Source organism: Mangifera indica, chromosome 20 (assembly GCF_011075055.1).
Source record: "Mangifera indica cultivar Alphonso chromosome 20, CATAS_Mindica_2.1, whole genome shotgun sequence".
Classification (NCBI taxonomy): Eukaryota; Viridiplantae; Streptophyta; class Magnoliopsida; order Sapindales; family Anacardiaceae; genus Mangifera; species Mangifera indica.
In genome coordinates this window covers 1,430,814-1,457,584 of record NC_058156.1, presented here as the reverse complement: position 1 = coordinate 1,457,584, position 26,771 = coordinate 1,430,814, and the positions used below count along the sequence as shown (strand labels likewise).

At 27.7% G+C, this 26,771-nt stretch overlaps 1 protein-coding gene across 5 annotated transcripts; it reads left to right on the top strand.

Moving 5' to 3' along the window:
- The first annotated feature begins 1,561 nt into the window (after positions 1–1,561).
- Positions 1,562–6,197, top strand: LOC123204796 (WD repeat-containing protein 44-like). Of its 5 annotated transcripts, none has more exons than XM_044621594.1 (9): positions 1,565–1,817; positions 1,925–1,992; positions 2,276–3,504; positions 3,627–3,717; positions 3,865–4,022; positions 4,115–4,166; positions 4,982–5,061; positions 5,173–5,266; positions 5,426–6,197. In XM_044621594.1, the coding sequence occupies exons 3-9, from the start codon at positions 2,308–2,310 to the stop codon at positions 6,016–6,018; spliced, it is 2,265 nt and encodes a 754-aa protein (XP_044477529.1). In that variant the 5' UTR covers positions 1,565–1,817; positions 1,925–1,992; positions 2,276–2,307; the 3' UTR covers positions 6,019–6,197. The 5 variants fall into 5 exon arrangements, with proteins under 5 accessions (XP_044477531.1, XP_044477529.1, XP_044477530.1 ...); XM_044621592.1 differs by having other exon boundaries at positions 1,566–1,817; positions 2,217–3,504; XM_044621596.1 differs by having other exon boundaries at positions 1,562–1,992; positions 2,217–3,504; positions 5,432–6,197.
- The last annotated feature ends 20,574 nt before the right edge of the window (positions 6,198–26,771 follow it).

Here is a 26,771-nt window from a genome sequence, read left to right as displayed (position 1 = left end):
AAAATTAAGGCCAAAGGACTATTTGTCATCCAAGGTTTGGTGCAAATACAAAAATATATTGGTGAAGTTTAAAAAATTCAAATATTCATCAATTTCTAAAATTTGTTTAAATTGTCGTTAAATATAAGAGTAAAACCGATATTTTAACAATAATATTAAAAAATATATAATTTTATCTTTTTTCTCCCCTAAGTTTTAAAAATTAACATTTCACCCTAGGGCTCAACTTTGAAAGTGCTCCCCCCATCCCTAAAATCCCTAGGTTTTTTTTTTTCACCTTTCTAACCACAATTGATTGTTGGTTTCCAACCTAAACACGACCAACAACAATCATTGGCTTACAATCTAAACCTAGGGATGACGAAGAATGATATTCATCGTCCGGATCTAAACGACACTTAATTTGGATGATGAAATGTTGTCCAGATAAAGGTTTTGTCATTCGAGAAAGAAATATTGCCAAGAGAGAGCACCATCAGAAGAGAAATACACGAAAGTGACCAGATTTTAGAATATCAAACCCTAAGGGGAAAAGTGAATTTTTTAAAACTTAATATTGGGAGAAAATTATTTGTTTTCCAAAGGCCAAAGGACTTATTCCAACCCAAAGTATGTTGTTTTCCTAAGTTTTCACCTCTTAATTTTGAAAATTTCATTTACCCACTAATGAACGGTTAAGTATGTTAGTTTTAAAGGCAAAATCGTTATTTCACCTATAATATTAAAAATAAATTTAAATTTGATCTCCTTTCCCTTTCTAAACTGTAAAAACTAACCATTTCCCCTCCAAGCCAAGTTTAAAAAAAATGACATTTCCCCTACTAGGGTTTAATTTTCAAACCCTAGCGTCATTGCCAGCAACCTCACTCTTCCGACGCTTCCTCACTCTTCCGACGCTTCCTCGCCCTTCAGCGATCTTTCTTGTCTCACTTGAATCTCCCACTAGTGTCAATTGAAGCTAAGAAGACAAACATCTTCCTAGAATAAGATGAGAAAGATGTTTGTCTTTTTTTGAGAAGATGATCATCTTCCCAAACGAAGACAAGATCTTTGTCTTCATCTTGCCGGCTTCAATTGATATTAACTAGAGGTCTAAGTGAGAGGAGAGAGATCGCAAGAGGGAGATGAAGCATCAAAAGTGAGAGACCGTCGATGATGACACCAGAGTTTGAAAACTAAACTCTAGAGAGATAATATTATTTTTTAAAACTTGGTCTAAGAGAGAAATTGTTAGTTTTTAGGATTTAAGGAGAAAAAGAAGATAAAATTTTAAGGGATTAGAGTTTCATTAACTTTAATGCCTATGAGTAGGTAAATGAGGTGAAAATTTGAAAATGCAACATATTTTAGGTGGGAATAAGTTTTTTGGCCTTTTCCAAGTCAAAAGAAAAAAAATGAAATATAATTTTATTTATTTTAATATTATTAATAAAATAATGATTTTATTTTTAATTTTAATAACAAATTCTTTGGTAAACACAGATAGATTAAACCTTAATAGGTGTTTAAGTTTTTAAAATGGTAGGTATGTATTTTTGTCATTAAACAAACCTTGGGTGGGAAATAATCCTATGGCCAAAAAGGAAAGAAAAGAAGGTGCGGTGGAGAATGGCGTCGGTCAAACGGATCATATGGCATTAAAATAAAACAGTGCTGCCCAGACGAGACCAAATACCAAATCGACAAAAGAAGACACTTTGCTTCCTACGGTAGACGAAGTTAAATTACAAGGAGAGAAAGAAACATGCTTCAAATTTTCAAGTCAATTACCCTTTCTCTCTTTTTTCAGCTTTCTTCCTACTAACCCTGAAATCGAGGTTTTTCTTTTTTTCGACCTTTCTACCCTTGCATTTTCTTCATTTAGACATTGCATTTTTATTCGTTTTCTAATTTTAGTTTTAAGTTATTCTTTGCCTCTTCCAAGGGGAACTTGAACTTCACTGCAAAACTGGAAATGAAATTACGAGGTTTTGTGGGGTTTGACTAGAATTGGTAAACAAATCTCTTGTTCAAATTATTTACTTCGTGCTTGTGATTTTATATCAATTTCATATTTTTTGGATGGTTATAGAAGTTGTTTCTTTTAATTGTTTGGTCTCCTTTGTGGGATTTTATACTTTGTTGTAAGATCTGTGTTTGGTTTTATGGATTTGTTGTTGATTGTATAATTTGGGTTGTTTTTCTTGGCTAAAAAGGATCATAATTTATTATTGCAGTGAAAGTTTATAACTTGACCAAGAGTTTACTGGAAGGTTCTATTTTTTCCTTGATTCAGAATTGAATGGGTTGAGACTTGACAACAGAAAAATGAGGGGTGGCTATATTGAAGAGGAAGAGGATCTATTCTTTGATACCCATGAAGAGATATCTTCTGTGTCTGATCGTGTTTCAGATTGTTGTGAGGGCTGTAGTTCTTCGGACTTTGAACTGGTCAGCAGTATAGCAGGTTATTCACAATATGAATTTTGGACTAAATATCCAGAAAGTGTTAATGAGCGTCGCAGTAAGTTTTTAGAATTGACGGGTTTGAGTTTTGATCGACATCTGATAAATTCAGAAGATTCAGGGGATGAATCATGTTATGACATTCATCCAGATAACAATCGAATAACAGAAAATAGTGGGGCTGTGCTGAGGACCTCTGGTTTCGAAGACGAGATTTTCTTCAATCAGTCTTCCATTTCTTCTGAGTTATGTTCATTGGATAATGGTGCTGCCTATACTTTGGAGAATGAATTTGCAAGTGGAACTAAGACATCAGATAACAGATTGAAGTTCCTGGTGAGTGACATAAATCAAGATGAGATACTTAGCAGACTAAAAGAAATGGGTTCAAGTCGATCTTTTAGTTTTGAGGAGTTTCAGAGATCTTCTGGTTCTGGGTCATCATCCCCTTGGGTTCAGCGAATGTTGAGTAGAGGAAGAGACAAGGGAAAGGATTTGGTTAGTGGAAAAAGGAAAGCAAAGGTGGGTTGGTTAAAAAAAATTGGTGCTGTGGCTTGTGTAGTTGACAGACATGAGACTGCTTCTTCATCGCCTAGTGATCATGAACTTACATCTGGGACGAGAATGTGTAGAGTTCAGGCACATCCACTTAAAAAACGATCAAAGGAACTGTCCTCCCTCTATACTGGTCAAGAATTTGTGGCACATGAGGGGTCAATTTTGACGATGAAGTTCAGTCTTGATGGGCAATACTTGGCTAGTGCTGGTGAGGATGGTACAGTGCGAGTGTGGAAGGTCATTGAGGATGATAGATTAGACAGATTTGACATTCAAGACCTTGATCCTTCATGTCTATACTTCACAATCAATCACCTTTCACAGATAACTCCTCTTGATGTTGATAAAGAGAAAGTAGATAAGACAAAGAATTTGAGAAGTTCATCTGACTCAACTTGTGTTGTTTTACCACCCAAGGTCTTCAGGATATTGGAAAAGCCATTACATGAGTTCCAGGGACACAGCAGTGAGGTTTTGGATCTGTCATGGTCAAGGAATGGGGTCAGTGACATGTGGACGCAATCAGTTTTACTTGAGACTATCATTCAAGATAGATTTTCTATTTGTGTTCAGGAATTTGCATTAGTAAACTAATGTTTCTTTATCATTTTTACTCACTGCAGTTTTTGCTGTCATCCTCTGTTGATAAGACCGTTCGTTTATGGCAAGTGGGATGTGACAGATGTCTCAGAGTATTTTCTCATAACAATTATGGTGAGCCTCTTGCTTGTTGTTTGATCACATTTTAATGTATATGAAAGATGTTTTAATTAATCTGTATGGTTAAAATATCATTTCTTTTCATAATTTTATCTTTCATTGTTTCAGGTTGATTTGTTAACATTGTCATTGTTGGTGCAGTGACTAGTGTTGCTTTCAACCCTCTGGATGATAATTATTTCATTAGTGGTTCAATTGATGGAAAAGTTCGCATTTGGGAAGTGCTTCACTGTCAGGTTGTTGATTACACGGACATAAGAGAAATTGTCTCTGCTGTGTGTTACCAACCTCATGGAAAGGTTTGATGAGATTCCTGCTTCTAGCTTTTGGCAATGAATGAAAATTAAAACAAAAGAATTTGTTAAAGAATCTCTTTGCTTTGTTATGGCAGGGAGGAATTGTGGGCACCATGAATGGTAACTGTATTTTCTATGATATTATAGGTATGCCTGTATTTGGCTTAATATCAACTTTATCTTTACCTATACTGCAAATCCAATTCAGCAGAAGTACTAGAAGTCTAGCATTTTTACAAGTTAAAAATCTATATTGTTTTGGTTCCTCAAGTTATTTGAAACCATGTGAATTGATGATAACTTTGTTAGATGAAATGGGAAATTGTGGTAGCTTTAGATATACTATCTTTTATTTGTTTTTTTCTTCTCAATATTATAATAAACATCCTCATATTTATTTCTTTAAATATGATGATGAACATACAGCATGCAGTTGGGTAAGAATGTGTTGTAATTACATTGTTTGTTGCAATTGATTTTATGTCAAGAATGACCATGCTTGTGGTGTCTTTTTTAGTTATTTCTATGATTTTCTGCATTTTCAGATTGCAGTGTAGAATAAGTTTAGTGCCTCTGATGATCCCTTAAAAATTGAGGTGGCATTGGAACTCAAGATTTAAAGAGAAATTGTGAAGAATAACCAGACTGTTGTGATGATTTACGGCATAGTATCCAATTTTGCAAAAAAAGTGACTCTTTTTTATGAAATTGATTATGCTTGAGAGTATCTGGTTACTCATCCATCCTATTTGAGAATAGATGAATGTTCTGATGTGAGTTGTGTTGTGAAAATTTTATCTCAAAAAATTATAAATATAATGGCATTTGATACTTTATGTTATAGTTTATATTTAGAAAACATTTGGAGTTATTTGTAGTAACCTCATGTGTGGAACAATGATGATTTTATGCCATAAAGAGTATCTGCCTTAATATGACTTATAGTGTTTCCTGCAAAACAGATAACAAACTGCTTGAAGATACTCAAATATGCCTGCCGGGCAAAAAGAAGTTGCCAGGCAAGCGGATAACTGGCTTTCAGGTGGTTGAGTTTATTTTCCCCTTTTCATTTGCATGTTACCTAATTTGTTTTCAGCTTTGGTCATCTAATTTAGCTGGGAAAAGACTTATTTACAATTATTTTGTTCTCCAGTTTTCACCTAGTGATCCAAGCAAAGTAATTGTCACCTCTGCTGATTCACTAGTCCGAGTACTTTGTGGGCCAGATGTCATCAGCAAATTCAAGGGTGGGTTTCTACATTCTTCATTTATTTGTTTCTTCGGATCTGTTATAAGAGGTCTGAGTTGTTGAATCATAGTTGCAGCTTGCTGGATATATTATCTTTTTAGTTTTGCAAATTTATGGTTATCATTTGTTGATTGTTTAAGGTTTTTTCCTCTTCCAGCATCAGGTTATCGGATTGCTGGAAGCCAGATGTTTGCAACGTTTACTTCGGATGGGAAGCATGTAGTTTCAGCCAGTGAAGATTCCAATGTCTACATCTGGAACTATCCGAACCAGGACAGAACTTCGTCCAAAGCAAAGAGTCTTTGGTCTTGTGAGAGTTTCATGTCCCGTAATGCATCAATTGCCGTACCCTGGTTTGGCATTGAAGCTGCACCAGGAACAGGTCCGTCCCCATCATTTGGAGGGAATATTCAGCCGAATAACTTCGAAAATGATAAGAAGCATGACAATCTCGACAGGGAATCTGACCAAAAAACACCCCAGTCTCCATCAGATTGCTTCTCGTTGGCACGTGGGTTTCTGTTGGAGTATCTAAATAAGGGTGGCATTGCTACTTGGCCGGAGGAGAAACTTCCGAATGCAAGCCCTAGGGCAGCTTCACCTCTCTGTAAATCAAAATTGAAACTTTTGAAGAATGCCTGCCATAGCCTCTTAAGTTCTCCTCACTTGTGGGGTCTTGTAGTTGTTACAGCAAGCTGGGATGGGCGGATCAGAACCTACCTCAATTATGGCTTGCCCATTCGTCTTTAAGAACCTAAGCATTGCGTTTTTGTTGATGGGCATTTTGAAGGCAACTCCATTACAATTTTGCACAGTGCTTATCTGTGCATGTGTGGGTTGGATATAGAATTGGATAGATAGACAAATAACAAGAACGACATTATGATCAATCTAATAGTTGATTTTTATAGTAATCATTCATTGATTTATTTCTTGTCTCTGCACTTTGTTCATATTGCTTAAGATATGCACGTGTGAGACTTGAACAGTCATTCCTTTTTGCCAATAATTCATTTTTTTTCGGTGATCATTTTTCATATTTCGATAATTCATCTTTTTGTTTGATTTCTTTTTGACATTTCTTTTTTTTTTTTCCTCTAACATATCTTTTTCTCTTCGATATCACTATTTATCTTTTGAGTTGGTTCATCCTAGATGTTTCGAATTTAAGTAAGCTTGAATTGTCATCCTAATGTCAGTAGAAATAAGTTACTTCAACATCCAAAAAATTAGCCACCATAATATATAATTCCAACTCTCAAATATTGATTGATACATTATCATATTGATACGATTCGATATATTTTAAAAAAAAAGTTAATATAGTAGAAATATGGCTAAAAAATTTTAAAATAATAGAGAATAAAATATTTTTAAAGATGATAATGTAATATTTAAAATTTTTAATTATTTTTTAAAAACGTATCTTATATTAAAACATATGATATATAAGATAAAAAATTAAAATTTTAATACATAATTTGACTACTATAATTGGAATGTGACATCCGCCCCGCCGGCCTGTAATTCAAAGTCATCACATGCCCTTTGAATATATTAATTAATCAAGTTTAATAACTATCTTTGAAGATGCCCAAGAAACTAGAGCATTGAATAGGTTCAAAGTTGCTAGGCTATCCCTTTTGCATGCAATTGCATTGTAAGGCTCTTGTTATTTGAACACTGAGCTCAGAAAATAATATCACACTTTTTATTAATAATTCAATAAGATATCTTTAATATATAATTTAAATATATAGATGATGTATTATTATATAATTAAATAATTTTAAATTAAAGATAAAATAACATTCAATCACATTATTTATATATGTAAATTATATATAAAAAATATATATACATCATATTTCTCATTCTAAGTTTTATAGGATATTAATTATTAAAATACAAGTTTTATATTAACTGAGGGTTTTTTGGTAAATAATTAATTAAAGGGTTTACAAACGTAATAAAGACTCGAATCCAGGATTTTTCCCTAGAACTTTTAATGCTCCACCAATTCCAATACAATAAAACTATGTATACCCATTTTTGGTACACAATTTGTATACACAGATGAAGTGTTATTATGTGATTGAATGTTTTTTTATCATATGATGACACATGTTTTAAAATCACCTAATTACATGATGGCACATCATTGTATACATGAATTGTGTACCAAAAATAGGTACACATAACATTGCTCATTCCGATAAGCAATTAATTAGAGAGTTTCACAAACAAGGTTGCTTATGCTTAGTTTGTAATATTAAAATAATTTTTAAAGATTAATTGAAAACTTAATCAAGTTTTATCTTCATCATGTTTGTCATTATCCTATGATACATAATACGTATGATATAATACAAGTGAAAAATGATACGTATGTTAAGGCATATTGAATTAATATAATATAATAGATATATCGTATGATATAATACATATTATCGATATATTTAAAAAAAAAAAGTGTAATAAGGGTGTACATGAAAAATTTTAAATTTTTAAAAGTGTTTATGATAATTTTTGAAATGATAACCCGCCTTTAAAATTTTATTTATTATTTTATTTTTTAATATTTATGAAATATTTAAAAATATTTAATCAATATAAATTTCTATACCAGTTATCGATTCATAAAACACTACCATTTTATTAATCACCATGATCAAAAGGAATTAAGAAGAAGAATTAGTTCTTCATTACCATTGTTACAAGATATATCAAACCTTTAGAAGATAAGTGAAATTAATTAAATTATTGTAATATTTATTTTACATACACTAAATAAAATTGATTAAATCCTAATCTATAAAATCTATGCATATATTATCAAATTTTGAATTAAAACTCTAAGAGTATAGAAATACCTGAAACACTGTACAATCTTAAACTTTAGGATTCGTCATTGTAGATTGTACAAATGGGTACTGGACTAAAACCACTTTTTAAGTGTCCTTTTTTTTTTTCTTTTCTAATGATCATTTTTCATAGTTTGATGATTTTTTTTCTAATATTCCTTTTTTTAAACATATTTTTCCTTTTGGGCATCATTGTTTATCATTTGAATTAGTTCAAACCCAATGTTTTGAATTTAAGTAAGCTTGAATTGCCATCCTAATGTCAGCAGAAATAAGTCACTTCAACATCCGACAAATTAGCCATCATTATAGATAATTCCAACTCTTAATTATTGATGGATAAATCACCATTATTTACGCCCAACAAAAAAAATCAACTGGAGCCTATAAAGCATTTTTCCTGTAAATAAAAAATAATATATATTTTAATATGAAAATATGATGAAGAAATTTTAAAATTTTAAAGGATATAATATTTTCAAAGACGGGGGTCCTACATTATAATATATAATACATAATATAAAAAAAATTAAAATTTTAATATATAATTTGACTATCATAATTAGATGTTGGAGACTCAAATAAAAGGAAAAGAAAAAAGTTTCATATTTAATGAATAGAACATAAAAGAGTGGTATATAAGTGTGTAAATTAGACTTTAACACAAACTAATTGGTTTTGTGTAATATGAATTTCAATATTTACACTTGTAAGTCTAATATATATTTTTGATATGGTATCAGAGCACGAGCTAAACGACGGATTTAATAGCTCCAATGTTCAAACGGTAGCTCTAAAAACTTAGGTGTTTGCACTTAAGCGGGGTTGTTAAAGACTCAAATAAAAAGAAAAGAAAAAGACTCTCACATCTAATGAATAAAACATAAAAGAGTGATATATAAATGTGTAGATTAAACTTTAACACAAACTAATTAGGTTTATATAATATGAGTTTCAATTTTCATACTTGTAAATCTAATATATATTTCCAACATTAGAATGTTGCATCCTCCAGCCTGTAATTCAAAGCCTTGCATGCAATTGTATTGTAAGGCTCTTGTTATTTAAACACTGAGCTAGAAAGTAGTATCACACTTTCCATTAATAATAAAAATATAGTTATATATATAATTTAAATATTTAGAAGATATATATGTTAGAATATGCCCTAAAAACCAATCGCTTTAATTGGTTTTAAGGGTTGTATATCTTGTATATACATTATTAATAAAAGAAGAGTTCTGTCATACTTCACATGTTTTCTATGTCACTTTTATATCTATGTTGTAGTTGTACATTATATCTATATTAACTACATGCATACAACATATGAGAGGTCCCGATGAGTTTTAATAAACGTCATCAAATCGTTCCCTACATAGGCAATCTATTTGGGCAATAGTATTGCATAGTGGGTGTGTGCTATATCACCACAGTATATCAATGGATGATATTAGACATGGTGGATATACACATGGGTAAACAATGGAACCATTTGATGGTTAGAGAACTGATAAAATGTTATTCTATTTTATTGTTTATCGAACGTGACCGCTGAACGATGATCACATGGGCATTAATATGTAGTCAATGATACATCGTGAATCATACTAGTGTATAGATCCTTTGACTTGAGATATCACAGTTGTGCTTCGTTTCGGAACGTATGGTTCATATGGTGTATACCACGAGACTAATCATGTCTCGTTCAGAAGTCGTTTTGATCATATGTTGCTTGAGCGAGGGGACAAGTGATGATCATACAAGGATCCGTCAGCTCGACTGCTCCCGAGTTCCCATACGAATATCGAGAAATATGAAAATCTAAAACACTGGCAAGTGTAGATAAAAGACCATAAGAAAAGAGTTTCGATGTGGCACGTTATAATGTATTATTTGATATTCGAAAAGATTAAATATTAGATTTCGACATTCCATGAATCCAAGTTTAATCAGGATGTAATGACTGAGGGATTGGACTACATGGTAAGTGTGAGTAAGAAATGTTCATTTGATATTATGTGAAGCTTGTATTTCATTGTGATGTAGGGGTCATGGGACATTGCTAGATGATACCACATGATCAGTGGGAGCTTCATTTTGTAACGGAAAATGAAGTATATCAGTTAACGACAGTTTTAGGTTATATAATGATATAATGAAACGTATCGTCCGATATGGGGCCCACGGTTACGTCACTATGAACCTTGAAGGTCACACCTATATTTCAAGGAAGAAAATGGTGTTATGAAGCTGAAAATATTTATCCATGATCGGCTAGTACTTTCCGAGGATAAAAATTATGTTTTTCGAATAAGATTCAGAAAAGGGGCAAAATTGTCATTTTACACTTTTTAAATTGTTTAGAAAGTTAAAATGATTAATTTTGGGCACAAATGACTTAACATGTGTCAAATTCTCATTTCTCTTATTTATCAACCAATGAGAATTAAGCATGTGTTTTAACTTGATAATTATAAAGTTTTAATGCAATAAATGTGAGAGAAAATAAAGAAAAATATACAGTTTTCTTTTCTTCTTCTTCTTTGCCGGGAAAAACTTCTCCTTTCTTCCATTTTTCTTCCTTGAATGGTGTAAGTCAAGAGATCACTTATTTTAGTGATTCAAGCTTCCAAACTTCAAATCAAATTACAAGGTACAAAGTAGTTTACATGTTTATATATTTTATTTCTTGAAAAACCATGTAAACTTTTCAATACCATTGTTACATATGATCTGAACATAAATTAAAAATTTTAATTTTCTTACCAAAATCCTACAATATCATCATATAATTACATATAATATTACTAGTAATATTAATACAAGTGTAGTATGCTATATTATGACCTATTAGAAGCATTTAAAGTAATGTAAAGTTGGGAATTTTATAATAAAGTCTAAGTTAGTATGATTACATATACACACCTGTCTTTGCACCTTTTTATGGTATATTAATTATTAAGATACAAGTTATATGTTAAACAAGGTTGCTTAGGATAAGTTTGTAATATTAAAATAATTTTTAAAGATTAGTTGAACACTTAATAAGTTTTCTCTTTCTCGTAACCATCAGTATTCTACAATTTATAATATATATTTTATGATATGATATGATATAGATAGAAAATAATACATATCTTAAGATGTATTAAATTAATATGATATAGTATGATATGATATAGATATTACGATACAATATATATTTATATGGTATACTAATATAAATCGATATATTTTTTAAAGAAAATGACGATATAACTAGAGAGATAATTGTAGATTGAGTAAGCATTTCTTCATAAAATTAAGTCAAACCTTTTGAAGATAAGTGAAATAAATTGAATTAATCAAGTAATATTTTGGCCTCCAATCAACTTGATCTAGATCATTATAAATATGGTTTAATTTGTTGAGGGTGCTTAAATATTGATAGTTTATATTTTCAAGTTTAGAATATGGCTGATATCTGTTTACTTACTTCTTGTAATATTTATTTTGCATAAGCTTTGTAAAATTGATTTAATCTTAATTCATAGAATTTACACATAAATTATAAAATACTGAATTAAAATTTTAAGGTTATAGAAATACCTGTAATGCTATGCACTTTGAAACTTTAGGACTCCTTCTTACAGATTGGATGAATGGTTAGTGGATTTAAACCACTTTCAAGTGCCATTGGAGAATTTTCTCTGATTCATATTCTGATACAAATATTTTTTTAGACTTTATGGTTGCTCCCATTCATAATGATAGTCAGATCATCGTTATTAATATTTTATGATACGATATAAGTGAAAAATAATATGTATTATAAGATATATTAAATTAATTAGAATGTGATATATATGATATATAATATACAAAATTAAAATTTTAATATATAATTCGACTATCGTAATTGGAATGTGCATCCACCGCCCGCCTGTAATTCAAAGTCATCACATGCCCTTTGAATATATCAATTAATCAAGTTTAACAACTATCTTTGAAGATGCCCAAGAAACTAGAGCATTGAATAGGTTCAAAGTTGCTAGGCTATCCCTTTTGCATGCAATTGTATTGTAAGGCTCTTGTTGTTTGAACACTGAGCTCAGAAAATAATATCACACTTTTTATTAATAATTCAATAAGCCCATAACTCGGAGATATCCTTAATATATAATTTGAATATATAGATGATATATTATTATATAATTAAATGATTTTAAATTAAAAATAAAATAACATTTAATCACATAATCTATATACCTAAATTATATATAAAAAATGTATATACATCATATTCCTCATTCTAAGTTTTATAGGATATTAATTATTAAAATACAAGTTTTATATTAATTAAAGGGTTTTACAAACGTAAGAAAGACTCAAATCCAGGATTTTTTCTTAGAACTTTTAATGCTCCACCAATTTTAGTAAGCGATTAATTAGAGAGTTTCACAAATAAGGTTACTTATGCTTAGTTTGTAATATTAAAATAATTTTTAAAGGTTAATTGAAAACTTAATCAGGTTTTATCTTCATCATGTTTGTCATTATCCTATGATACATAATATGTATCCTACGTATGATATGATACAAGTGAAAAATGATACATATATTAAAGTATATTGAATTAATACAATATAATATAATAGACATATCATACGATATAATATATATTATCGATATATTTTTTAAAGAAAATAATATGTAACAAGAGTGTATATAAAAAATTTAAAATTTTTAAAAGTATTTATGATAGTTTTTTGAAATAATAACCCGTCTTTAAAATTTTATTTATTATTTTATTATTTAATATTTATGAAATATTTGTAGGGTTTAAAACTTCATTACCATCATTACAAGAAATATCAACCCTTTAGAAGATAAGTGAAATGAATTAAACTATTGTAATATTTATTTTACATACACTAAATAAAATTGATTAAATCTTAACCTATAAAATCTATAAATATATTATAAAATACTGAATTAAAACTCTAAGAGTATAGAAATACTTGAAACATTGTACAATCTTAAACTTTAGGATTCGTCGTTGTAGATTGTATAAATGGATACTGGACCAAAACTACTTTTTAAGTGCGTTTTTTTTTTCTTTTCCAAGGATCATTTTTCATAGTTTGATGATTTTTTTTTGACATTTTTTTTCTAATATTTCTTTTTTTTAACATATTTTTCCTTTTGGGCATCATTGTTTATCATTTGAATTAGATCAAACCCAATGTTTTGAATTTAAGTAAGCTTGAATTGCCATCCTAATGTCAGCAGAAATAAGTCACTTCAACATCCGACAAATTAGCCATCATTATAGACAATTCCAACTCTTAATTATTGATGGATAAATCACCATTATTTACGCCCAACAAAAGAAATGAACTGGAGCCTCTAAAGCATTTTTCCTATCAATAAAAAATAATATATATTTTAATATATATCAAATTGACATAATATATTTAAAAAAAAGTAATTATATGATAAAAATATATCGAAGAAAATTTAAAATTTTACAGGATATAATATTTTCAAAGATGATGGTCCTATATTATAATATATAATACATAATATTAAAAAATTAAAATTTTAATATACAATTCGATTATCATAATTGGATGTTGGAGACTCAAATAAAAGGAAAAAAAAAAGTTTCACATCTAATAAATAGAACATAAGAGAATAGTATATAAATATGTAAATTAGACTTTAACATAACTCAATTGATTTTGTATAATATGAATTTTAATCTTTACACTTATAAACCCAATATATATTCTGATATGGTATCAGAGCACGAGCCAAATGACGGGTTTAACAGCTTCAGCATTTCTGGATACAAATGATAATACATCCAGTCAAAAACTATGACTTTTGCGTGCAATTGTATTGTAAGGCTTTTGTTATTTAAACACTGAGCTAGAAAGTAATATCACATTTTACATTAATAATAAAATTATAGGTATATATATATACACTTATAATTTAAATATTTAGAAGATATATTATTATATAATTAAATAATTTTGAATTAAAAATAAAATAATATTTAATTATATGATAATATATCATCTATATACTCAAATCATATACTAAAAAAATATACACATAATATTTTTCATAATATTAATATACGTGTGGTATGCTATATTATGACCGATTAGAAGCATTTAAAGTAATGTAATGTTGGGAATTTTATAATAAAGTCTAAGTTAATGATTACATATACACACCTGTCTTTGCACCTTAATATAGTATATTAATTATTAAGATACAAGTTATTTATTAAACCAGGTTGCTTAGGATAAGTTTGTAATATTAAAATAATTTTTTCTTTCTCATAACCATCAGTATTCTACAATTTATAATATATATTTTATGATATGATAGATATAAATAGAAAATGATATATATCTTAAAATATATTAAATTAATATGATATAATAGATATATTATATGATATAATATAGATCTTACGATACAATATATATTATTAATATAAATTAATATATTTTTTAAAGAAAATGATAATGTAACTGGAGAGATAATTGTGGATTGAGTAAGCATTTCTTCTTCCTTACCATCTTCAGAAAATTAAGTCAAACCTTTTGAAGATAAGTGAAATGAATTAAATTAATCATGTAATATCTTGGTCTCCAATCAACTTGATCTAGATCATTATAAATATGGTTTAATTTGTTGAGGGTGCTTAAATATTGATAGTTTATATTTTCAAGTTTAGAATATGACTGATATCTGTTTACTTCTTGTAATATTTATTTTGCATAAGCTTTGTAAAATTGATTTAATCTTAATTCATAGAATTTACATATAGATTATAAAATACTGAATTAAAACTTTACGATTATAGAAATACCTATAATGTTGTGTACTTTGAAACTTTAGGACTCGTTCTTGCAGATTGGATGAATGGTTAGTGGATTGAAACCACTTTCAAGTGCCATTGGAGAATTTTCTCTGATTCATATTTTGATACAACTATTTTTGTAGACTTCATGGTTGCTCCCATTCCTAATGATAGTTAGATCATCGTTATTAGTATCTTATGATATGATATAGGTAAAAAATAATACGTATCATGAGATGTATCAAATTAATATGATATAGTGAACGTATTATACGATACAATATATATCATCAATACGGATTGGTACACTTTTTAAATAAAATGATGATATAATAAAAATGTATATAAAAAATCTTAAATTTTTAAAAGTGTTTGTGATATTTTTTAAAATGATGATATGTTAATTATATTTTTTTTTGTTTTTTAAAAAATATAACATATGATACGATACTAAATACATAGTATAAAAAATTAAGTTTTTGATATGTAATTCGACTACTATGAGTCAAATCCTTTAACTCACTTGATATGTCTCCAATTTGCACTTACATGACATGGATGATCCTCTTCAATCCCACGGGCGTGTTCATCCTGATTTTGCTATAGAAATTTATCAAGCTTAGCCGAGTTTTATTATTAGGGAGCTGCATTGCATAATGTTTGGGTTGTGGACAAAAGGCAGATTTTTGTTGGCTGCCTTTGGTCATTTGTATATGTTGTGAATTTAGACACCTTATTCATTGCTCTTGAATCCTATCTTTGTATGAACTTGGATAGGAATTCAACAGTTGATGGCTTGGTGTCTTTCATTTGTAGTCACCAAAGGTATAGCATTAGGTATTTGATTTTGATGATTGTAAATAGATTTGCTGTGAGGACTTTCTTTAATCTCGCGTGAGCTTAGCTTGCAACCCTCGTGGGTTTTGTGTTTTCGGTTTATAAATTTTATTTTCTTATAAAAAAAGAAAGCCGTAATTACTTGTATCGAAGTGATTGGTTTTTTAACTCTTTAAACCTTTATAAATAATAGTTTTTAATAGAAAAAATATAGTAATCATTCATTGATTTATTTCTTGTCTCTGCACTTTGTTCATATTGCTTAAGATATGCATGTGTGGGCCTTGAACAGTCATTCCTTTTTTCTGATAATTCATCTCTTTTTTCATTGATTTTTTTTTTTGATGATCATTTTTCATATTTTGATAATTCATCTTTTTGTTTGATTTTTTTTTTACATTTCTTTTTTTTTCCTTTAACATATCTTTTCCTCTTCGATATCACTGTTTATCATTTGAGTTGGTTCATCCTCAATGTTTCAAATTTAGGTAAACTTGAATTGTCATCCTAATGTCAGTAAAAATAAGTCACTTCAACATCGGAAAAATTAGCCATCATAATATATAATTCCAACTCTCAATTATTGATTGATACATTATTATATTTTTATGATAGGTATCATACGATACGATACGATACACTTAAAAAAAAAAGTTAATATAATGGAAATATAGCTAAAAAATTTTAAAATTATAGAGAATAAAATATTTTCAAAGATGATGATGTAATATTTAAAAATTTTAATTATTTTTTTAAAACGTATCTTATATAAAAATATATGATATATAATATAAAAAATTAAAATTTTAATAGATAATTCGACTACTATAATTGGAATGTGACATCCGCCTGCCGGCCTGTAATTCAAAGTCATCACACGCCTTTGAATATATTAATTAATCAAGTTTAATAACTGTCTTTGAAGATGCCCAAGAAACTAGAGCATTGAATAGGTTCAAAGTTGTTAGGCTATCCCTTTTGCATGCAATTGTATTGTAAGGCTCTTGTTATTTGAACACTGAGCTCAGAAAATAATATCACACTTTTTATTAATAATTTAATAAGCCCATATGCAGATATCTTTAATATATAATTTGAATATATAAATAATATGTTATTATATAATTAGATAATTTTAAATTAAAAATAAAATAATATTTAATCGCATAATATCACATCATCTATATACCTAAATTATATATAAAAAATGTATATACATCATATTCCCCATTCTAAGTCTTTTGTTTGTAGTCACCAAAGGTATAGCATTAGGAATTTGATTTTGATGATTGTAAATAGATTTGCTGTGAAGACTTTCTTTAATCTCAGGGGGGTGAGCTTAGCTTGTAACCCTTGCGGGTTTTGTGTTTTTGGTTTATAAATTTTATTTACTTATAAAAAAAAGAAGTCCGCAATTACCTGTATCAAAGTTATTGATTTTTTAACTCTTTAAACCTTCTTAAATAACAGTTTTTAATAAAAAAAACTAGTTTGATTCATAATATGTATTAGACTAATCTTTCTTGATTATTTAAATTTATTTTAAACTATCATTAGACTATTCAATTACCTGATTTTATTAAACCAAAATTATAATTAATGTTATCTATCACTTATGTCATAATTCTTTACATTTTAGGGCCACTGGGAGTTGCAGAACATTTCATCTGATGAGGAAGACCTTATCATCAAGCTTCATTCTCTTCTGGGGGAAGTGACTGCTGGGTCGAACAGATAATGAGATTAAAAACTGCCGGAATTCTCATCTTAGTAGGAAATTGGAAATTAACAAGTAGAGGCAAGAACGAAAGTCCAGCAGCGTCACGAGTAGTAGTAAATAAGAGGAACCATGTGTGCGTATTTTAATTTCCCCTATCTAGCCTTTTGTTTAATTAGAGTCATAGTAATCAAATCGTGTATCACATCATATATCAAAACTCTAATTTTTTATATTGTGCATTGTATCGTAGGATGTAACTTTTTTAAAATAAAATTAATAAAACAATAACAAATTTATAATTCTCGTATTATCATATTAGAAAATATCATAAACACCCTGTAAAATTCTAAATTTTTTTAAATACATTTTTATCATGTCATCATTTATCTAAAGAGTTGTATGATTTGTATAAGTAATATATATCGTATCATATGATATATCCACTGTGTTGATAATTTTCGATATACCTTATAATACGTATCATTTTTTATTTGTATTATATCATATTATAAAATATGTATCATCTATTGTAAGATACTGATAACTATGATTACGTATATTCAATAAAATTTTTTATATCAATGCCCTAGGGTAACGTATGACACACAAAGCTGGTGCCTACAAGCTTTTCAACACGGACACTAGTATTAGAACCATTTTCTCTATTGATCAACTCTGTATTGTGGGGCAAGAAGCAAGAATTAATTAAGGGAGAAAACTGATTTTTGGAGAATAAGTTGAATATCTTCTTAAAGTATATAATATTAGATGTATTGAATTTATAACTTAACATAACAAACTCTCCTAAAAGAAATACAAACAGAATAAAAATACTCTTATTTAACATTTTTACTACTGATTTGATCTCTTAACCTATAATAATAAGGGTAGAAAATTTAAAACTGCTCTGCTGCCGACCTTCCCACCGGAGTAGTTTTATCAGACAAAGTTCATCTTCGTCCGATCAATTTGTAATGGCTTAGACAACATTTGGTGACGCTCGACCACAAACTGAAGAAGGAAAGCCGGAGAGTTAAAGAACCACGAGATCCATCGATCTTCCTTCTTTGATTTGTTGCACGTCAACTATCAACAGTATCACCTCTCTGTAAATCAAAATTGAAACTTTTGGAGAATGCCTGCCATAGCCTCTTAAGTTCTCCTCACTTGTGGGGTCTTGTAGTTGTTACAGCGAGCTGGGATGGGCGGATCAGAACCTACCTCAATTATGGCTTGCCCATTCGTCTTTACGAACCTAAGCATTGCGTTTCTGTTGATGGGCATTTTGAAGGCAACTCCATTACAATTTTGCACAGTGCTTATCTGTGCATGTGTAGTTGGATATAGAATTGAATAGATAGACAAATAACAAGAACGAAATTATGATGAATCTAATAGTTGATTTTTATAGTAATCATTCATTGATTTATTTCTTGTCTTTGCACTCTGTTCATATTGCTTAAGGTATGCACGTGTGGGACTTGAACAGTCATTCCTTTTTTTTCGATAATTCATCTTTTTTTTCGTTGATTTTTTTTTTAGATGATCATTTTTCATATTTTGATAATTCATCTTTTTGTTTGATTTTTTTTTTTGACATTTCTTTTTTTTTTTTCCTTTAACATGTCTTTTTCTCTTCGAAATCACTGTTTATCATTTGAGTTGGTTCATCTCGATGTTTCAAATTTAGGTAAGCTTAAATTGTCATCCTAATGTCAGTAGAAATAAGTCACTTCAACATCCGAAAAATTAGCCACCATAATATATAATTTCAACTCTCAATTATTGATTAATACATTATTATATTTTTATGATAGGTATCATACGATACGATACACTTTAAAAAAAAAAATTAATATAATGGAAATATAGCTAAAAAATTTTAAAATTATAAAGAATAAAATATTTTCAAAGATGATGATATAATATTTAAATTTTTTAATTATTTTTTTAAAATGTATCTTATATTAAAATATATGATATATAATATAAAAAATTAAATTTTTAATACATAATTCGATTACTATGGAATGTGACATCCGCCCGCCGGCCTGTAATTCAAAGTCATCACATGCCCTTTGAATATATTAATTAATCAAGTTTAATAACTATCTTTGAAGATGCCCAATAAACTAGAGCATTGAATAGGTTCGGAGTTGTTAGGCTATCCCTTTTGCATGCAATTGTCTTGTTACTTGAACACTGAGCTCAGAAAATAATGTCACACCTTTTATTAATAATTCAATAAGCCCATATGGAAATATCTTTAATATATAATTTAAATATATAGATGATATGTTATTATATAATTAGATAATTTTGAATTTAAAAATAAAATAACATTCAATCATATAATACAATACCATATCATCTATATACTTAAATTATATATAAAAAATGTGTATACATCATATTCCTCATTCTAATTTTATATTAATTGAGGTTTTTTTGGTAAGTAATTAATTAAAGGGTTTCACAAACGTAACAAAGACTCGAATCCTAGATTTTTCCCTAGAACTTTTAATGCTCCACCAATTTTAGTAAGCAATTAATTAGAGAGTTCAACAAACAAGGTTGCTTATGCGTAGTTTGTAATATTAAAATAATTTTTAAAGATTAATTGAAAACTTAATCAAGTTTTATCTTCATCATGTTTGTCATTATCCTATGATACATAATACGTATGATATGATATAAATGAAAAATTATACGCATGTTAAGGTATATTGAATTAATACAATATAATAAACATATCATACGATACAATATATATTATCGATATATTTAAAAAAAAATGTGTAATAAAGATGTATATGAAAAATTTTAAATTTTCAAAAATTATCGATATATTAATCACCATGGTCAAAAGGAATTAAGAAGAAGAATTAGTTCTTCATTACCATTGTTACAAGATATATCAAACCTTTAGAAGATAAGTGAAATGAATTAAACTACTGTAATATTTATTTTGCATGCACTAAATAAAACTGATTAAATCCTAATCTATAAAATCTATATATATATATGTATAGTAAAATATTGAATTAAAACTCTAAGAGTATAAAAATATTTGAAATATTGTACAATCTTAAACTTTAGGAGTCATTTTTGTAGATTGTATAAATGGGTATTGGACCGAAAACACTTTCTAAGTGCTCTTTTTTTTTTTTTTAAATGATAATTTTTTCATAGTTTGATGATCTTTTTTTTCGACATTTTTTTTTAGTAATATTTCCTTTTTTTAACATATTTTTCCTTCTGGGTATCTTGGCCTCCAATCAAGTTGATCTAGATCATTATAAATATGGTTTAATTTGTTGAGGGTGCTTAAATATCTGTTTACTTCTTGTAATATTTATTTTGCATAAGCTTTGTAAAATTGATTTAATCTTAATTCATAGAATTTACACATAGATTATAAAATACTGAATTAAAACTTTACGATTATAAAAATACTTGTAATGTTGTGCACTTTGAAACTTTAGGACTCGTTCTTGCAGATTTGATGAATGGTTAGTGGATTGAAACCACTTTCAAGTGCCATTGGAGAATTTTCTCTGATTCATATTTTGATGCAACTATTTTTGTTGACTTCATGGTTGCTCCCATTTATAATGATAGTTAGATCATCGTTATTAGCATCTTATGATATGATATAGGTAAAAAATAATACGTATCATAAGATGTATCAAATTAATATGTATAGTGAACGTATCATACGATACAATACATATCATCGATACGGATTGGTACACTTTTTAAATAAAATGATAATATAATAAAAATGTATATAAAAAATCTTAAATTTTCAAAAGTGTTTGTGATATTTTTTAAAATGATGATATGTTAATTAGATTTTTTTTTGTTTTTTTAAAAAATATAACATATGATACGATACTAAATACATAGTATAAAAAATTAAGTTTTTGATATGTAATTCGACTACCATGAGTCAAATCCTTCAACTCACTTGATATGTCTCCAATTTGCACTTACATGACATGGATGATCCTCTTCAATCCCACGGGCGTGTTCATCCTGATTTTGCTATAGAAATTTATCAAGCTCAGCCGAGTTTTATTATTAGGGAGCTGCATTGCATAATGTTTGGGTTGTGGACAAAAAGGCAGATTTGTGTTGGCTGCCTTTGGTCATTTGTATATGTTGTGAATTTAGACACCTTATTCATTGCTCTTGAATCCTATCTTTGTATGAACTTGGATAGGAATTCAACAGTTGATGGCTTGGTGTCTTTTATTTGTAGTCACCAAAGGTATAGCATTAGGTATTTGATTTTGATGATTGTAAATAGATTTGCTGTGAGGACTTTCTTTAATCTCGCGTGAGCTTAGCTTGCAACCCTTGCGGGTTTTGTGTTTTCGGTTTATAAATTTTATTTTCTTATAAAAATCAAAGTGATTGGTCTTTTAACTCTTTAAATCTTCATAAATAACAGATTTTAATAGAAAAAATATAGTAATCATTCATTGATTTATTTCTTGTCTCTACACTTTGTTCATATTGCTTAAGATATGCACGTGTGGGACTTGAACAGTCATTCCTTTTTTCTGATAATTCATCTTTTTTTTTCGTCGTTTTTTTTTTAATGATCATTTTTCATATTTTGGTAATTCATCTTTTTGTTTTTTTTTTTTTACATTTATTTTTTTTTCCCTTTAACATATCTTTTTCTCTTCGATATCACTGTTTATCATTTGAGTTGTTTCATCCTCGATGTTTCAAATTTAGGTAAGCTTGAGTTGTCATCCTAATGTCAGTAAAAATAAGTCACTTCAACATCGGAAAAATTAGCCACCATAATATATAATTCCAACTCTCAATTATTGATTGATACATTATTATATTTTTACGATAGGTATCATACAATACGATACACTTTAAGAAAAAATGTTAATATAATCGAAATATAGCTAAAAAGTTTTAAAATTATAGAGAATAAAATATTTTCAAAGATGATGATATAATATTTAAATTTTTTAATTATTTTTTTAAAACATATCTTATATTACAATATATAATATATAATCTAAAAAATTAAATTTTTAATACACAATTCGACTATTATGATTAAAATGTGACATCTGCTCACCAGCCTGTAATTCAAAGTCATCACATGCCCTTTGAATATATTAATTAATCAAGTCTAACAACTCTCTTTGAAGATGCTCAAGAAACTAGAGCATTGAATAGGTTCAAAGTTGTTAGGCTATCCCTTTTGCATGCAATTGCATTGTAAGGCTCTTGTTATTTGAACACTGAGCTCAGAAAATAATATCATACTTTTTATTAATAATTCAATAAGCCCGTAATACGGAGATATCTTTAATATATAATTTGAATATATAGATGATATGTTATTATATAATTAGATGATTTTAAATTAAAGATAAAATAATATTCAATCACATCATTTATATATCTAAATTATATATAAAAAATGTATATACACCATATCCCTCATTCTAAGTTTTATAGGATATTAATTATTAAAATACACGTTTTATATTAATTGAGGTTTTTTTGTAAGTAATTAATTAAACGGCTTCACAAACATAACAAAAACTCGAGTCTAGAATTTTTCCCTAGAACTTTTAATGCTCCACCAATTTTAGTAAGCAATTAATTAGAGAGTTTCACAAACAAGGTTGCTTATGCTTAGTTTGTAATATTAAAATAATTTTTAAAGATTAATTAAAAACTTAATCAAGTTTTATCTTCATCATATTTGTCATTATCCTATGATACATAATAAGTATGATATGATACAAGTGAAAAATGATACGTATGTTAAGGTATATTAAATTAATACAATATAATAAACATATCGTATGATATAATACATATTATTGATATATATTTTTAAAGAAAATAATGTGTAATAAGGGTGTACATGAAAAATTTTAAATTTTCAAAATTTATCAATATATTAATAACCATGATCAAAAGGAATTAAGAAGAAGAATTAGTTTTTCATTACCATTGTTACAAGATATATCAAACCTTTAGAAGATAAGTGAAATAAATTAAACTATTGTAATATTTATTTTGTATACATTAAATAAAACTGATTAAATCCTAATCTATAAAATCTATACATATATTATAAAATATTAAATTAAAACTCAAAAAGTATAGAAATACTTGAAACACTGTACAATCTTAAACTTTAAGATTCGTTCTTGTAGATTGTATAAATGGGTATTGGACCGAAACCGCTTTCTAAGTGCCCTTTTTTTTTTTTTTTCCAATGGTCATTTTTCATAGTTTGATGATCTTTTTTTTTTTGACATTTTTTTTCTAATATTTCTTTTTTTTAACATATATTTCCTTTTGGGTATATTGTTTACCATTTGAATTAGTTCAAACCCAATGTTTTGAATTTAAGTAAGCTTGAATTGCCATCCTAATGTCAGCAGAAATAAGTCACTTCAACATCCGACAAATTAGCCATCATAATAGACAATTCCAACTCTTAATTATTGATGGATAAATCACCATTATTTACACCCAACAAAAAAAATCAACTGGAGCCTATAAAGCATTTTTCCTGTAAATAAAAAAATAATATATATTTTAATATATATCAAATTCACGTGATATATTTTAAAAAAAATAACCATACAAAGAAATTTTAAAATTTTAGAAGATATAATATTTTCAAAGATGATGGTCCTACATTATAATATATAATATATAATATAAAAAAATTAAAATTTTAATATACAATTCGACTATTATAATTAGATGTTAGAGACTCAAATAAAAGGAAAAGAAAAAGAGTTTCACATCCAATGAATAGAATATAAGAGAGTAGTATATAAGTGTGTAAATTAAACTTTAACACAGACTAATTGGTTTTATGTAATATGAGTTTCAATCTTAATACTTGTAAGCGTAATATATATTTCTGATATGATATCAGAGCACGAGCCGAACGATGGGTTTAATAACTTAAGTATTCTTGAAAACCGAAAAGAAAAAGAGTATGAGGGTGTTGGAGACTCAAATAAAAGGAAAAGAAAAAGAGTCCCACAACCAAAAAGAAAAAGAGTCTGGGAATGTTAGAGACTCAAATAAAAAGAAAAGAAAAAGAGTCCCACAACTAAAAAGAAAAAGAGTCAGGGGGTGTTAAAGACTCAAATAAAAGGAAAAGAAAAAGAGTCCCACTGGTATATAAGTGTGTGGATTGGACTTTAACACAAACTAATTAGTTTTGTGTAATATGGGTTAATCTTCACACTTATAATACCAATATATATTTTCAACATTAGAATGTTACATTCTTCACACTTATAATACCAATATATATTTTCAACATTAGAATGTTACATTCTTCACACTTATAAGTTCAATATATATTTCCAACATTAGAATGTTGCATCCGCCAGCCTATAATTCAAAGCCAACGCTTGCCCTTTGAATATATTAATTAATCAAGTTTAATAACTATCTTTGAAGATGTCCGAGAAATTAGAGCATTGAATAGGTTCAAGGTTGTTAGGCTATGCCTTTTGCGTGCAATTGTATTGTAAGGCTCTTGTTATTTAAACACTGAGCTAGAAAGTAATATCACACTTTACATTAATAATAAAATTATAATTACGTATATATATAATTTGAATATTTAAAAAATATATTATCATATAATTTGATAATTTTGAATTAAAAATAAAATAACATCTAATTATATTATGATATATTATCTATATATTCAAATCATATACTAAAAAAATATATACATAATATTACTCATAATATTAATACAAGTGTGGTATGCTATATTATGACCTATTAGAAGCATTTAGGGGCGTTTAGTTTGGGTAATGTTTTATTACCAAAATAGAAAGATTACCTTGAAAATAGATTACTTAGAAGATTACTAGGTATAAATAATTACTATGTTTGATAAAATTTGATAGGTATAAATAATTATTATGTTTGGTTAAATGTAATAAAATATTACTAGTAAATTATTTTACTTAAATGCTCTTGAATATAATTATTTTTAAATATTTTTTATATTATTTTCCATATTAATTAAAAATAAATTTATTTTTGTCTCAAAAAATTAATAAACAATAATATAATTATAATAAAATCAAGATTACCTTAGTAATCTTTAAATACCTAAGATGAAGGTGGTAATCAAATTACCATATATATTACCTGTCACATCAGCATTGGTAATAGAAGATTACTGTAATATTTGATTACTGATAAACCAAACAAGAGAATCAAATATAAATTACCAAGATAATCTTTAAATATAGAAACCAAACGCCCCTTAAAGTAACGTAATGTTGGGAATTTTATAATAAAGTCTAAGTTAATGATTACATATACACACCTGGCTTTGCACCTTAATATAGTATATTAATTATTAAGATACAAGTTATATATTAAACAAGGTTGCTTAGGATAAGTTTGTAATATTAAAATAATTTTTAAAGATTAGATGAACACTTAATACATTTTTTCTTTCTCGTAACCATCAGTATTCTACAATTTATAATATATATTTTATGGTACGATATGATGTAGATAGAAAATAATACATATCTTAAGGTGTATTAAATTAATATAATATAGTACGATATGATATGGATCTTACAATACAATGTATATTACTAATATAAATCGATATATTTTTTAAAGAAAATGATAATGTAACTAGGGAGATAATTGTGGATTGAGTAAGCATTTCTTCTTCCTTACCATCTTCAGAAAATTAAGTCAAACCTTTTGAAGATAAGTGAAATGAATTAAATTAATCAAGTAATATCTTGGCCTCCAATCAACTTGATCTAGATCATTATAAATATGGTTTAATTTGTTGAGGGTGCTTAAATATCTGTTTACTTCTTGTAATATTTATTTTGCATAAGCTTTGTAAAATTAATTTAATCTTAATTCATAGAATTTATATATAGATTATAAAATACTGAATTAAAACTTTAAGATTATAGAAATACTTGTAATGTTGTGCACTTTGAAACTTTAGGACTCGTTCTTGCAGATTAGATGAATGGTTAGTGGATTGAAACCACTTTCAAGTGCCATTGGAGAATTTTCTCTGATTCATATTTTGATACAACTATTTTTGTAGTGGTTGCTCCCATTCATAATGATAGTCAGATCATAGTTATTAGTATCTTATGATACGATATAAGTGAAAAATAATACGTATCATAAGGTG